The sequence below is a fragment of the Leptonychotes weddellii genome, chromosome X (assembly GCF_054177405.1).
Source record: "Leptonychotes weddellii isolate Sample4059 chromosome X, ASM5417740v2, whole genome shotgun sequence".
Classification (NCBI taxonomy): Eukaryota; Metazoa; Chordata; class Mammalia; order Carnivora; family Phocidae; genus Leptonychotes; species Leptonychotes weddellii.
In genome coordinates this window covers 63,546,542-63,561,902 of record NC_138385.1, presented here as the reverse complement: position 1 = coordinate 63,561,902, position 15,361 = coordinate 63,546,542, and the positions used below count along the sequence as shown (strand labels likewise).

General features: G+C 40.3%; 1 protein-coding gene across 9 annotated transcripts in view; it reads right to left on the bottom strand.

Moving 5' to 3' along the window:
• The window catches only part of ARHGEF9 (Cdc42 guanine nucleotide exchange factor 9), a 202,578-nt gene that overhangs the window by 82,204 nt on the left and 105,013 nt on the right, over positions 1-15,361 (bottom strand). For 8 of the 9 annotated variants that reach the window (XM_081808797.1, XM_031033070.2, XM_031033077.2 and 5 more), the window contains one exon: positions 8,136-8,327. In XM_081808797.1, the coding sequence (XP_081664923.1) occupies positions 8,136-8,327 (192 nt within the window). Of the gene's footprint in view, positions 1-8,135; positions 8,328-10,417; positions 10,496-15,361 lie in introns of those variants that run through there. The other variant, XM_081808796.1, reaches the window with a different exon arrangement.

The window sequence follows — 15,361 nt, the reverse complement described above, 5'->3', positions numbered from 1 at the left end:
AATAGCCAAACTGTGGAAAGAGCCAAGATGTCCATCGGCAGATGAATGGATAAAGAAGATGTGGTATATATATACCATGGAATATTATTCAGCCATCAAAAATAATGAAATCTTGTCATTTGCAACGATGTGGATGGAACTGGAGGGTGTTGTGCTGAACGAAATAAGTCAATCAGAGAAAGACATGTATCATACGACCTCATTGATATGAGGAATTCTTAATCTCAGGAAACAAACTGAGGGTTGCTGGAGTGGTGGGGTGGGAGGGATGGGGTGGCTGGGTGATAGACATTGGGGAGGGTATGTGCTATGGTGAGCGCTGTGAATTGTGCAAGACTGTTGAATCACAGATCTGTACCTCTGTAACAAATAATACTTTATATGTTAAAAAAAAAGAAGAAGAAAAAGTTAGCAAGAGGGTAAGAATGAAGGGGGGGAATCGGAGGAGGAAACGATCCATGACAGACAATGGACTCTGAAAAACAAACTGAGGGTTCTAGAGGGGAGGGGGGTGGGAGGATGGGTTAGCCTGGTGATGGGCATTAAAGAGGGCTGAATGGAGCACTGGGTGTTATACGCAAACAATGAATCATGGAAACACTACATCAAAAACTAATGATGTAATGTGTGGTGATTAACATAACATAATAAAAAAAAGAAAAAAAATCTTAAAAAAAATCCTAGAGGAGAACACAGGCAGCAACCTCTTTGAACTCGGCCACAGCAACTTCTGGTTAGACAAATCTCCAAAGGCAAGGGAAAGAAAAGAAGAAATGAACTGCTGGGATTTCATCAAGATAAAAAGCTTCTGCATGGCAAAGGAAACAGTCAACAAAACTAAAAGGCAACCTATGGAATGGGAAAAGGTATTTGCAAATGACATAACAGATAAAGGGCTGGCATCCAAGATCTATAAAGAACTTCTCAAACTCAACACCCAAAAAACAAATAATCCAGTCAAGAAATGGGCAGAAGACATGAACAGACCCTTCTCCAAAGAAGACATATAAATGACCGACAGACACATGAAAAATTGCTCCACATCACTTGTCATCAGGGAAGAACAAATCAAAACCACGGTGAGATACCACCTTACACCACTTAGAATGGCTAAAATCAATAAGACAGGAAATAACAAATGTTGGTTTGGATGTGGAGAAAGGGGAACCCTCTTACCTGTTAGTGGGAATGCAAGTTACGGCACCCACTCTGGAAAATGGTATGGAGGTTCCTCAAGAAGTTAAAAATAGAGCTACCTTATGACCCAGCAATTGCACTACTGGGATTTACCCCAGAGAAACAGATGTAGTGAAAAGAAGGGCCACCAGCACCCCAATGTTCATAGCAGCAATTTCCACAATAGCCAAACTGTGGAAAGAGCCAAAATGTCCCTCAACAGATGAATGGATAAAGAAGATGTGGTTCACATATACAATGGAATATATTACTCAGCTATCAGAATGGATGAATACCCACAATTCGCACTGACATGGATGGAACTGGAGGGGATTACACTAAGTGAAATAAGTCAGTCAGAGAAAGACAATTATCATATGATTTCACTCATACGTGGAACATAAGAAATAGCACACAGGATCTTAGGGGAAGGGAGGGAAAACTGAATGGGAAGCAATCAGAAAGGGAGACAAACCATGAGAGAGTCTGGACTCCAGGAAACAAACTGAGGGTTACAGAAGGGAGGGTGTGGGAGGATGGGATAACTGGGTGATGGGTATTAAGGAGGACATATGTTGTGATGAGCACTGGGTATTAAACGCAACTAATGAATCATTGAATACTACATCAAAAACTAATGATGTATCAGATAAAGGGCTAGTATCCAAAATATGTTGGCTAAATGAACATCATAATAAAGAAAAAAGACTAATGCCAGTTTATGTTGGAGAGAAAAAAAATAGACTGAGATGATAGAATGACAAATTAATAGGAAGATGTTACACCACTGCAGGAGAGCAGCTCAATTGTGAGCCCTGTTTTCAGAAGAAAATGAAGAAAATAGTACAGTCAGAGGGGAGTAAGAAGGGTAGACAGGGGCCTTAAAAACAACACAGGGCAGAAGGAGCAAAACGGGTCTGTAGCTGTTACTGTCAAGCATGCTTCAAAATCCTGTCAGATGCTACCCCATTGAATGGTAAGAGAGAATAGGGTGATATGACAGTAGTGTGAAATGACTGAACAGAGGCAGTATCTGAGAGCCTCACTTCTGCCTCCTAGGAGTAAAGTAAGGCATGAATGAGAAGACAGACCACACAGTAGTTAAGAGTACTATGGGAGTTTATCAAATCAATCATAATTGGTATAAATTAGCCCTGGCATTGCCATGGTAATGGTTAAGGAAGGTTGCCTATCTATTTCACTCTGTTCTTAAACTGACAAGAGTTGATCTAAAAGGCTAGATCTAATGGGTTGAGCTAAAATTAGTGCCTTGATATGGGATACAAACCATAGCCATTATCTCCAGGGAAGATCCCAAAGAATATAGGGAAGTAAAATAGACCAAAGAACCTCTGGATTACCTAGGGTTTGGGAATTCCTTTAGGGAAAGGCCTGCACAAGTCTGGGTCTCAGTGTCTCCATCTCTAAAATGCATATATCAGAAAAGAGTTCCAGGGCCCCTTTCAGCTCTGACTTCCAGAGATTTCATATATTGTTTTGTGTGGAAGCCTGAGGCCTGACAGGGGACTTAATAAACATCTTGAAAATTATTTTAAGAAAATTAGGGGATTATGATCATGGTTGTCCTATTCATAGCTGTATCCCAGAGTTTAACAGTACCTGGAATATAGTTGCTGCTCAATAAATATATGTTGAATAACTGCAAAATGACTAGCTCTTTTCATGCTAATGATGATAAAAGCAAAATTAAAAGCAGAATGTTTATACTGGTGGGTTTTTTCTTTTTTTTTTTTCCCTTTTTGGGCCAGGGAATCCTTTCTTCAAATGTTGTAAACAAAACAAAAAAACAAGAGGAAAACAGGAAGAAGATATTGCAACATGGAAAACTGACAAGGGATTAATACCTGGAATATACAAGGAAATACTGTAAATCAGCAAGAAAGCAAAATATATAAGAAACTATAGGACAATGGGTAAAGGATAGGAACAGGGCCTGGGGTGTCCAGGTAATACCAGGTGAATAGATAGGGCATGGGCAGCCAGAAACCCCTGGGATGGTCACTTCAAGCGGCTGAACTGCCTTATCCTTATACAAATATTACCATTTTACAATGTGTTATTTGCTATATGCACACAGAGATGAAAAGACAACTGGGAAACATCAGGATAGGTAATTACAGAAAGGAAAACCCAAACAGGTAATAAGTTTGGAAACCCCAGGCTCAAGCATATCAAATGGAAATCACTACTCAATCAGACCTAAGGAAGAATTTCTTAATGTTAACAGGTATGAGACACTAATACAAATGACTGAGGAAAGGCAGTCCAGCTTCTCTGGAGGAATTTGAGAACAGAATGTATTTCACAGGTATGGGATGACTGAGATTATGTTCCTTAAGAGAGGCATACTAGGCAACTTTATAAGGCATCTTTAGCTTTGCTTACCCTGTTGTCTCAGTTTCCCTGATTATACAGTGAGTTCTAAGGTTACAAGAGGTAATACCACCAATCACTGTTCAAGGTGACCTAGAAGTGAAACAAGGCTATTTTATCCCACTGTCTGGATTTAGAAAGAAAAATGTCATCTTTTGCAAAGAACTCATTAAAAAAGCTCTTTTATCTTACTGGCCTCACAGAATGACTTTGATAAAAAATACTTTATTTCCTATTTTCTCATTTGTAAAATGAAGGTATTGTAACTTAAATGTTTGTAAAGCATTTTCTGTTCCCAGGAGTAAATATATATGTAATATATATGATATATATAATCTATAATATATAATTATAAAATTATAACATGATGTATATCCTATTTAATCATATATGCCACATATATTATAGATATATAGATTAAATAGAGTAAATATATAAAAATAAATACATATCTATGAATATGTATAGTTTTTAATAGATAGTGACTTTTTTTATACTGAATGCAGTGTCTCCCATTTCCTTTTCAAAAGCACAAGATTAGGAAGTATTTAGAGGTCTCCCTTAATTTTCAGAAAGAGTAGATATACCATATGAACACATTCATGCCTGATGTTAACACAATCATGCCTGAGTAAAACATGCCTTCATGGGTACCAAGAAGAAAACAGCAGAAAATGCAAAAGTAACCTGGATCACTACCACAGCTTTCTTTAGTAAGAATATATTTAGATTGTATAGAATCACAGAAAATAAGATCCAGGGGTACCTGGGTGGCTGAGTCGGTTAAGCATCTGCCTTCGGCTCAGGTCATGACTCCAGGGTCCTGGGGTTGAGCCCGGCATCAGGCTCCCTGCTCAGTGGGAACCCTGCTTCTCCCTCTCCTTTCCGCTCATGCTCTCTCTATCTCTGTCGCTATCTCTCTTTCTCTCTCTCAAATAAATAATAAAAAAATCTTAAAAAAAAAAAAGAACATAAGATCCAGACAGCACTTAAAGAGCAAACCCTCTGACCCACTCATTTTAGAGTTGGGGAACAAGGCCCATGATGGAAAACATTCACCTGAGATTCCTCAGCCAATCAGTGACCAAGGTGGGTCCTGAACCTGGGACTCCCAATTCTGAGTCTGGTATTCTCTATGATAAACCATATTGTTACTTACAGCTTTGGTTTAGAGGTGACACAATCCTGGACTAAAATACTGTCTTCTGGTCCAGCTAGACACAGATTTCTCCATCCTTCTTTTGTTCTAGCTAAACTTTATGACACTGTGGTTGCAAGGTGGGACAAAGAGATTCTTCCCATTTAAACCTTTAACTTCAGCACCAAGAATAATTGAGAAATATGGAATGAGCAGATCACCAACAAAAGCGTTACTTGATTTGGCTGGATTGGGAAAGTTCTCAAAGCAGGGACATAACACTCCCTCTTCTGGAAAGATGAATACTTCTATTGCTGTCCTGAGCTTGTGCCCTGTAAGAAGAGGCCAAGATGTTTGGGAGTTGAGAACAGAAGATCCTTCTAAGACTAAAGGACTCTCACTGGGCCACTGCCTGAGAGAACTCTGAGAAGGTAATTTTGTCTCTTAGAGACTCAAGTCTGTTAATCTAGAAAATACGAATAACACTAATAACCTCTGCCCTGTCTGAAAATCACATGGCATAAGATGTGAATATACATTGCCAAAGTTAATACATGCATGTGAGCACTTGTATTTAATTCTAACTTTCAACAATATTTACTGAACTTGTCCCATGTGCCAGGAACTGTGCTAGGTATTGGGGATATATCAGTAAATTAACAGGTAAAATCCCCTGCCCCCATGGAATTTACATTCTGTAGGAGAGAAGAACAATAAAGAAAACATATAAGCAAAACATATGTCAGATAGCAATAAGTACAATAGAGGAAAATAAAGCAGGAAAGAGGAAGAGACAGTGCAATTACAATTTTAAGTAGAAAATTCAGGAAGATCTCAAGGAGAAGGTGATATCTGAGTAAAGATTTGAAGGAGGTGAAGGTGGGAGACATGAGTGGTCTAGGCAGAGAGAAAAGTCAGTCCAAAGTCTGTGGAAGGGGGTATGCCAGATATTTTTCTAGGAACAGCAAGAGACCAGAGTGTCTGGAGTAGGGACAGAATATGGGAAAGGTGAAGGAGATGAAGTAAGAATAGGTTGATAGAGGTAAGAATAGGTTGATCACACAGGACTTTGTAAATAATAGTAAGAGCTTGGCTTTTACTCAAGGAGAGATTGTCAGCCATCAGATGGAGCAGAGGAGTGATATGACCCAACTTAGATCTTGATAGCATCCCTCAGCTGTCAGGTAAAGAATGGACTGTACTTATATTATAGGCTCTATGACATTATAAGACAGCTACCATTTTACAGCAGTGCTCCTCAAACTTTAATATATAATGTAAGTCAAATAGGAACCTTGTTAAAATGCAGAATTGTACTTGGTAGGTCTGGAGTGGAGCTAAAGATTCTGCATTTCTTTTTTTTTAAGATTTTATTTATTTATTTGACACACAGAGAGACAGAGAGAGAGAGAGAGAGATCACAAGCAGGGGGAGTGGCAGAGGGAGAGGGAGAAGCAGGCTTCCGGCCGAGCAGGGAGCCCAATGTGGGGCTCGATCCCAGGACCCTGGGATCATGACCTGAGCCGAAGGCAGATGCTTAACCGACTGAGACACCCAGGTGCCCCAAGATTCTGCATTTCTAACAAGCTCCCAGGTGATTCAGATGCCAGTCTAGGGCAGAGCACTTTGAGGGTAAGAGCTATGTCCAAAGCTAGCATGGAGCAGAACTCTATTATATGTTTGCTGAATGAATGACATGTCAGTGGTTTGATGTCCAATGCCACATAGCACATTTCAGAGGGTAATTTTCAGCTATTTGTTTGGAGGTAAGGAAGAGGAAAAGAGAAACGAGAGACATGGATGGTTGGGTGAATAGATGAAAAGGAAAGGAAAACTACATTTTTACAAATAATTATAATATTATGTTTAGTTAGTTTTATCAACAAAACTAAGAGTTGGGTATAATCAAGCCCACTGGACAAATCAGAAAAATCAAAAGTCAGAGGAGTTAAGGGGCAACTTCAAGGCTACAGGATTCCTAAGTGACTAAGTCAGGATGTGAAAGCCAGCATTCCATGTCCCCACAGTCCTTGTTCTTTCTACTCTACCTTTAACCTTCCTGGAAGAGATGAAAAAATGAGTTGAGGTGAAAAAAGTTAAGGCCCATAGTCCTTGGCCTTGATCTTTCTAGATCTGCACTGTCCAATGTGGGTGCCATTTAGTCACGTGTCTATTTAAATTAAAATTAAATAAAATTTAAAATCCCATTTCTCAATCATACTAGCCACATCTCAACCACTCAATAGCCACAGATGGCTAGCTAATGGGTACCGTGTTGGAGAATGCAGATATATTTTATCACTGCAGGAAGTTCTATTGGGTAACAATATTCTAAAGAAGCAAGAACTTTAAAAAGTGTTAAAACTATATTATTGATTCCAGAGTGGGCCCTGACCTCACTCAATAGCACTTAGGGGACAGAAAGTAGGACCTGACCCCTCATCTGGAAAGAAGGGGATAAACATATTCAAAGTAGAGTTTTCCCTGGGTCAAGCAGGATGCCATTTGAGTGTGTGTGTGTGTGTGTGTGTGTGTGTGTGTGTGTTTGAGAGAGAGAGAGAGAGAAAGAGAGAAATCTTTTTAAAAACATTCTTTCCTCCATTTCCCACTGGTATTCCCAAACTGTTTAGTAAAATGCCCTTTGAAAATGTCAACTTGTCTCATGAGCTCAAGAGAGTATGAAAAAAAGGGCTCTCATTCTTACTCAGGTTAGCGAGATGGAAGGGATAGAGTTAGGGAATGTGGAGCCACAGCTCCTGGGGAGCAAACTGGCATGCTGAAGGAGCTGAGACTTATCCACTCAGTCTTTATCTCCTATACATTCCTCCCCCTAAGCTCTTTTCTGTTCAAACCCAAAACCAGTGTTCTTCAAGTGAAGGAAGAGGACCAACAGCATCAGTTTCACCAGGAATGCCTGTTAAATGTAGAGATGCCTTGGTTTACCCCAGACTGAGATTTCACAACTTTGGGGAGGCAGAGGGGGCTGGAATCTGCATGTTCAACAAGCCACTCCAGGGACTCTGGTGCACATTCAAGTTTGTGAACCACTGAGTTGGAGGGAGATATGTTTGTGCTTTAACAAATGAAGTCAGGCCTTTACATGGTGTGGCAACAACCAAATCAGAAGCCAAAAGGATAGGAGCAGAGATTCAGGGAAGGGAAGATGGGGGAGGGAAGCAGGGAGAGATAGAGAGAGAAGGAATATGAGGATGAAAGACAAAAGTTAGACAGAGAAAGAGAAACTGCTATAGGGACTGAGAAGCTCCTGTTTTACCCACTGAGCAGAATATAGGAGGCCAATCCAGCTGCTCTTTCCAATATCTTGGGACTGTCACAGGTACAGCTCAGGAAAGTTGTTGATTCTTCATGAAAAGGCCCTCTACCCCACCCTGGGTGCCCCCACATATACTATCATAGCTGGGCCTACCTCACAAATGTCCTTGAGGTGCTTGATGTAATGACGTTCGGTGCTCATGATCTCATTGATGACATTGGCTCGCATCTGGTCCCGGTTCTGTAGTGGCCGGCCCAGACAGAGGCAGTCTGAGTTGGGGTCCAGGTGCCCATTCTGCACATCACTGGGCCCTTCCTCCACCCCATCTTCCTGGTTCACCCAGAGCTGTGGAAGCAGGCAAAAGAATAATAATAGAGTAGTTTCCTTCTTTGAAAAGTTTCTAGCCAAGTACAAAAAGGATAAACTAAATTCTTCAAGTATTCAAAGAACATTCAACCAGAAGCCCCTGTAACTGAATGCCAGGTGTGGCTCTAGGGTGGCTTGCTGGCTTTATGCATGATTTTAATCCTCTCTAGGCCTCTGATGACCTATCTGTAAAATGGAGGATGCAGAAGGATACAACTAAGTCATCCCTGAGAGGCTTCTTGTGTAAGATTTCAGAGAAGAAAAGAGTTATGGCAAACAGAAATCATTTGTTTTGTTTTGTTTTGAATTTGAGAGAGAGAGAGTGCACAGAGGGAGAGGGAAAAGCAGCTTCCCCACCGAGCAGAGAGCTGATGTGGGGCTCGACCCCAGGACCCTGAGATCACAACCTGAGCCGAAGGCAGACACTTAACTGACTGAGCCACCCAGGTACCCCAAACAGTACTTATTTGTGCTTGAGCATATCTAGGTAGCACAGCTGGATTAAAAAAAAAAAACAGACTAAGCTATATATCTTGGGCATATGCCACAGCTGGATCAAACACAACACCTATGAGCCTGAAGACCAAAGTTGGATATTGGAGTGGGCATCTTGAAAACAGGACCTTCAGTGTTAATTTACATCAAAAGATGTACAAATAATAATTAAAATTTGACTGTAAAACGCCTTGGGTATGTAAAGATCTCTACATCTTCAATGTTGGAGTGGAGATGACAGAATGTCATCACATAAACAGCAACACCACATAACAGCAATAGCTGATTGAGCACTTACTATACAGCAATCACTATGCTAAGAGCTTTCAATGAACTGTATTACCCAGTCCTGCCAGGCATGTACCATTATTGCCTCTATTTCGCAGAAGAGGAGACTGAGGTTCAAAAAAGTTAAGGAATTTGTCCTAAGTCACACAGTTAGGATAGCAGAAAAGCTGGGATAGGAACAAGGTGGTCTGACTTCAAAGCCTGTGCTCTTAACCACTGTACTAGCAACTTTGCACCTCTGGTTCTAAGGAAAACAGGAAAAGAGTAGGGAAGGGCTTGGGCCAAGGTGAGCTGAGAATTATCAGAATCATCAGAAATGGGTACATACAGTTGGTAAGTGTTGAAACTATACACATGAAGGCAAAGGGATGCAGGAAAACCTCCTTTGGGGAGGCTCAGTGAGATGTTTCTGCATCTGGGATGACAGCTTAAATCAGGGAGATGGCTCATTTCACCCTAGTCCTTGGAAGGAGGAAGACCAGAGGGTTAGGGAAAAAGGGAAGGGTGGAACCTTAGGAAGAATGGTAAAATCTGCCAGGGGAATTAGCCCAAAGAGCTTGTCAGTTGTCTCAACAGCTTTAATCAACGATCTATCTTTCCTTTCCATACCACCCCCATGCCAGCTTTCTCCACTTTCCTGCCTCCCAAAGCTGAGATCAAGCAATTTAGATGCATCACTATTTCTGCCATCAGAAAGGCCTGTTGGTAAGTGGCCTTGGGAGGATAGAGGCTTTGGGATGAAGCTAGAGGAACAGTAGTTATTTCTCCACTCTGTATATTCTCCTCTCTCTTTTTGCCTCACAGAGGATGGGGGGTATGTTTACCACCCAGCAAACCTAAAAATGGCACCAGCATATAGTCAATTTATTTGCCACAGGCCAAAGCAAGTAAGACTCACTTCATTTTAATGCACTTTGCATACACAGCCAAATGTGCAAAAATGTATCTCCATTCAGAACCTTTCATCCTCTACAAATGTTCTATTGGAAATTTCTTTCCATCTTTCAAAGGTCAACTTTGTGTCTTCAATATGCTAACAGCTGCCCTTTAATACAATCAGTAGGCAATGAGGAGGAATGATTAGTCAAGGAACAGATCTGTTCAAAAAGGTGATTCTAAGGCATTGATGCAAGGGCATCATATACATATAGGTGACTATGTGAAACAATAAAAGCCTCATCCTATAATAATTCATTAGCTTTATCAGCTTTTCACAAAGTAAGCTAAGCTCTGCTATAAAAATTGTACCATAGGCAGGCCTTTAAGAGATTTAAAATGAAACAAACCTTTCTTTTCTTCTCAGGAGTTTAAGACAAGTCAACTCAAAATATGGGCTTTTGGGTGGCTGGAATGAGATGACTCTCTGAAACAGTTCCAGTGGGAAGGAGCACAGGATATCTGTGGGAGTGAGGTTCAGACAGGCAATGTCTAGAGACTGGCAAGTTGGAAGACTTTCCTGGAAGTCCTCTCAGAGTACTTGAAGACTATTTTCTTCAGCCTTTATTGAACTCTAAGCAAAGCTGGGTCAGTGCAATGCAATTTAACAAAAATCTATTTTGGATCTATTCTTTGCCTCACCACTAACTATGAGAGACACAAGGATGAGCAAGACTACTAACTGCTCCCCCCCTCCCTCCTGCCTCAGCAGTTCCAGGGAGTGCTTTCCAAATCAGAGAATACTCTGGTCCTCATATCTTCCTATTCCATTCCCACTGTCATGGCCCTGACTCTATAGGTGATTTCCCTGGGTTATCTCCCAGGTCTAATCCCTCCCATATATCATTATCAGAACAATTTCCTTGACTATCACTTTGATTGGCTAGTCTCAGGCTCCAAAATCCACAATAGTTCCTCATTAGCAAGTCCAAATCTTTTACCCTAAAATTCAAACAATACCATAATTTGGCTTCAATTTGCGTTTCCATCCTTAGCTTCTACTATGTCCTTCAGGAATACTGGGCTTCTCCCAAACTGGTCTACTTTCTGTCCACAAATATTCCCAACCATGGTCTTTAATCCCACACTTGATCATGTAAATAATAGAGCTAGAGGCTTTCAACCACTTCAGCAAAAATGAACCAACATATCAACTTCCTGATGAAGAAACCTAGGCCCATAGAGGAGAAATAATGCCAGGGAATTACCAATTTACCCAGATCCCCATTTTGATATGCTTTTCTATTTTGTATGTATTTTCTTTTCTTTTCTTTTCTTTTTTTTTTTAATTACACAATAGACACAGGGATACATTTGCTTTGTAAAAAGTTAAAATAGAGAAAAAGGAGAAGACTCAAATTATTAAAATCAGCAATAAAAGAGTAAATATTACTGCCAATCTAACAGAAATTTTTAAAAAATGATTAAAGGGAACACTATGAAAAACTGTATGTCAAAAATTAGATAACCTGATGAAATAAATTCCTAGAATGATAAAAACTACAGAAAATGACTGAAGAAGAAATAGAAAATCTGAATAGACCTATGACAAGTAAAGAGTAATTAAAAACTTCTTGGGGCACATGGGTGGCTCAGTTGGTTAAGAGTCTGCCTTCAGATCAGGTCATGATCAAGCCCTGCATCAGGCTCCCTGCTCAGCGGGGAGCCTGCTTCTCCCTCCCCCTCTGCTACTCCCCCTGCTTGTGCACTCTCTCTTTCTCTCTCACTGTTAAATAAATAAATAAAATCTTAAAAAAAAAACTTACATGGGAAAAAGAAAAAAAAAAAAAACAGAACCAGATGGCATCACTAGTGAAGTCTACTGAAAATGTAAAGAATAATTAACATCAATATTTCATAAACTTTCAAAAAACAGAAATGCAGAAATTCCCAACAAAATACTTGCAAACCAAATCCAGTAACATATATATTAAAAAAAAAAAATCCACCTTACCAGATGGAATTCGTACCAGGAATGCAAGACTGAGTCAACATATGAAAATCAGTCAATGTAATACACCATATTAATGGAATAAAGTTTTGAAAAAATACATAATCATCTCAATAGACACAGAAAAAACACTTGGTGGGACGCCTGGGTGGCTCAGTCGTTAAGCGTCTGCCTTCAGCTCAGGTCATGATCCCAGGGTCCTGGGATCGAGTCCCACATTGGGCTTCTTGTTCAGTGAGGAGCCTGCTTCTCCCTCTCCCTCTGCTGCTCCCCCTGCTTGTTCTCTCTCTCTCTCTCTGATAAATAAATAAAAATCTTTAAAAAAAAAGAAAAAGAAAAAACACTTGGCAAAATCCAACGCCTTTTCATTATAAAAAAGAAAACATTTAACAAATATGGAATAAGAAGGAACTTTCTCAAACAACTGATAGAAATTTATGGAACACCCATAATTAATGTACTTAATGGTGAAAGACTGAATGCTTTCATCCTACAATTAAGAACAAACACCACTTCCATGCAACATGTATACTGAGGGCTAGAGCAATTAGAGAAAAAATAAGCATTCAGATTAGAAAGAAAAATTAAAACTAGTCACAGATGACAAGATTTTATATATATATAAGGAATCCACACAAAAAACTTATTATAACTAGTAAATGAATTCAACAATGTTGCAGGATACAAGATCAATATACAAAGTCAACTGTTTTTCTGAAAATAAAATTAAGAAAACAATCCCATTTAAGTAGCATCAGAAAGAACAAAATCCTCAGGAATACATTTTACAAAAGAAGTTCAAGACTTGTACACTGCAAACTGCAAAATATTGTTGAAAGAAAGTAAAGACCTAACTAAATAAAAAGATATCTCATGTTTGTGGATCAGAAAATTTAATATTGTTAAGATAATAATATTATGCAAATTGATTCAGAGTCAACACAATTCCTATCAAAACTCTTAGCTTGTTTCTTGGCAGAAACTGATAAGCTGATCCTAAATTTCATGCAGAAATCCAAAAAGCCCAGAATAACCAAAATGGTTTTGCAAAAGAACAAAGTTGGAGGACTCACACGTCCTGAATCTAAAACTTACTATAAGCCTTTAGTAACCAAATGAGTGTAGTACTGGCACAAGAACAGATATAGAGATCAATGAAATAGATGAGAGTACAGAAATATACCCAACATTTATACTAAATTGATATTTTTCAAAGGTGTCAAGACAATTCAAAGGGGTCGCATATAGTCTTTTCAACAAATGGTGAGGGGGCAACTGGATATCCACATGGAAAAGAATAAACTTGGTCCCATACTTCACACTATATATGAAAATTAACTTAAAATGGATTAAAGACCTAAATGTAAAAGCTAAAGTGACAAAATATGTCAAAGAAAACACAGAAGCGAATTTTTGTGACCTTGGACTAGGCAACAGTTTCTTGCATATGACACCTAAAACACAAGCAACCAAAGAAAAAAAAAATAGACTTCATCAAAATTAAAAACTTTTGCTTTGCAAATGATAACATCAAGAAAGTGAAACTGCACACAATGGAAGAAAATATTTGCATATACTATATCTGATAAGGATCTAGTATCCAGAATATATAGAACTCAACAATAAAAAGGAAAATAACCCACTTAGGGAGAGGAGGAAAGATGGTGGTGGAGTAGGGGACCCTATTTCAACTGGTCCCCGGAACTGAACTGGATATCTACCAGACCACTCTGAGCACCCACGAAATCAGCCTGAGATGTAAGATCTGGATTTCTACAAACAGAATATCGCAGGCGGTTAATTTCGAGGTATGAAGTGGGGAGCCATGATTCTGCAGGCAGATATCAGAGGATAAATGGCGGCACCGGAAGGGTGCCTGCCTGTGGGGATCCTACACTGCTAGTGAGCGACAGCCTTGCGAGCTGGGGACAGGGCACAGATTCGCAGACTGGTAGCAGTGGGGAAAGGACTTTAGGGCAGCCCCAGGGGTGGAAACACGGAGCTGCGGGGTCGCCCATGCAAACTGGGAGCAGCTGAAGGTGTTAGAAGCACAAAGGGCAGAGATGTGCCCCAAATGGGAGGCAGGACTGGGAGATCTGCGGAGGGGCGCACAACCAAGGACGCTGCAGTTTATAGCAGCACAGACAGAAACGGAGACAGTGTGGCCTGGAGAGCTCACTGAAGAACAGACTGCAATCTCTCTGCTCTGAGGCAGAGGGTTGGAAACAGGCTCTTCTGCTCTGACTCACGGAAGAGACGTGGAAATCCACCAGAGAAAGCCGCCAGAGAACAAAAGCCCCCAAAACTGATTCCCACTGAGGCCATACCCCACCACTGGGGGGCAGGGCAACTCTGCCCAAACAGGGTTGCCTGAGTAACAGTGCAGCAGGCCCCTCCCCTAGAAGACAGGCTGAGAAAACAAGAGGCCAGCAACCCTAAGGTCCCTAGAAAACAGGTGCATCTTGCTTGGGTTCTGGTCAATAATTTGGACTCTATACATTCCCTCAAATACCCATCAACAGAATGATTAAGAGGAGGATCCCCCAAAATAGAAGAGACTCAGAGATTATGACTTATGCTGCAGATTTACAAATGGATGCAGATATAACCAAAATGTCAGAGAAGGAATTCAGGTGAGCAATTGTGAAGACAATAGCTAGAATGGAGAAATCAATTAATGGCAACCTAGGTCTCAAAGGGCAGAAATGAAAGATGAATTTGCAGAACTTAAAAATTCTATCAGTGAGATCCAATACAATCGAGATAATCTAACAGCTAGGGTAAGTGAGGCAGAAGATCGAATAAGCGACCTGGAAGACAATATAATAGATAAAAAGGGAAAAAGAGGAGGCCAGGAAAACAAACTCAAAATCCATGAAAATAGAATCATAGAAATAAGTGACACCATGAAGCATTCCAGTGTCAGAATAATTGGAACCTCGGAGGGAGTGGAGAGAGAGAGAGGACTAGAAGATGTATTTGAGCAAATCATAGCTGAGAACTTCCCTAATCTGGGGAATGAAACAAACATTTGTGTCCTACAGGCAGAGAGGACCCCTCCCAAGATCAAGGAAAACAGGCCAACACCCCAGTATGTAATAGTAAAACTTGCAAATCTTAGAACCAAGGAAACCATCTTAAGGGCAGTTAGGGGGAAGAGATTCCTTACGTACAGAGGGAGGAACATCAGAATAACGTCAGACCTATCCACAGAGACCTAGCAAGCCAGAAAGGCCTGGCAAGACATATTCAGGGTACTAAACGAGAAGAACATGCAGCCAAGAACACTTTAACCGGCAAGGCTGTCATTTAGAATGGATGGAAAGATGCAGAGCTTCCACGA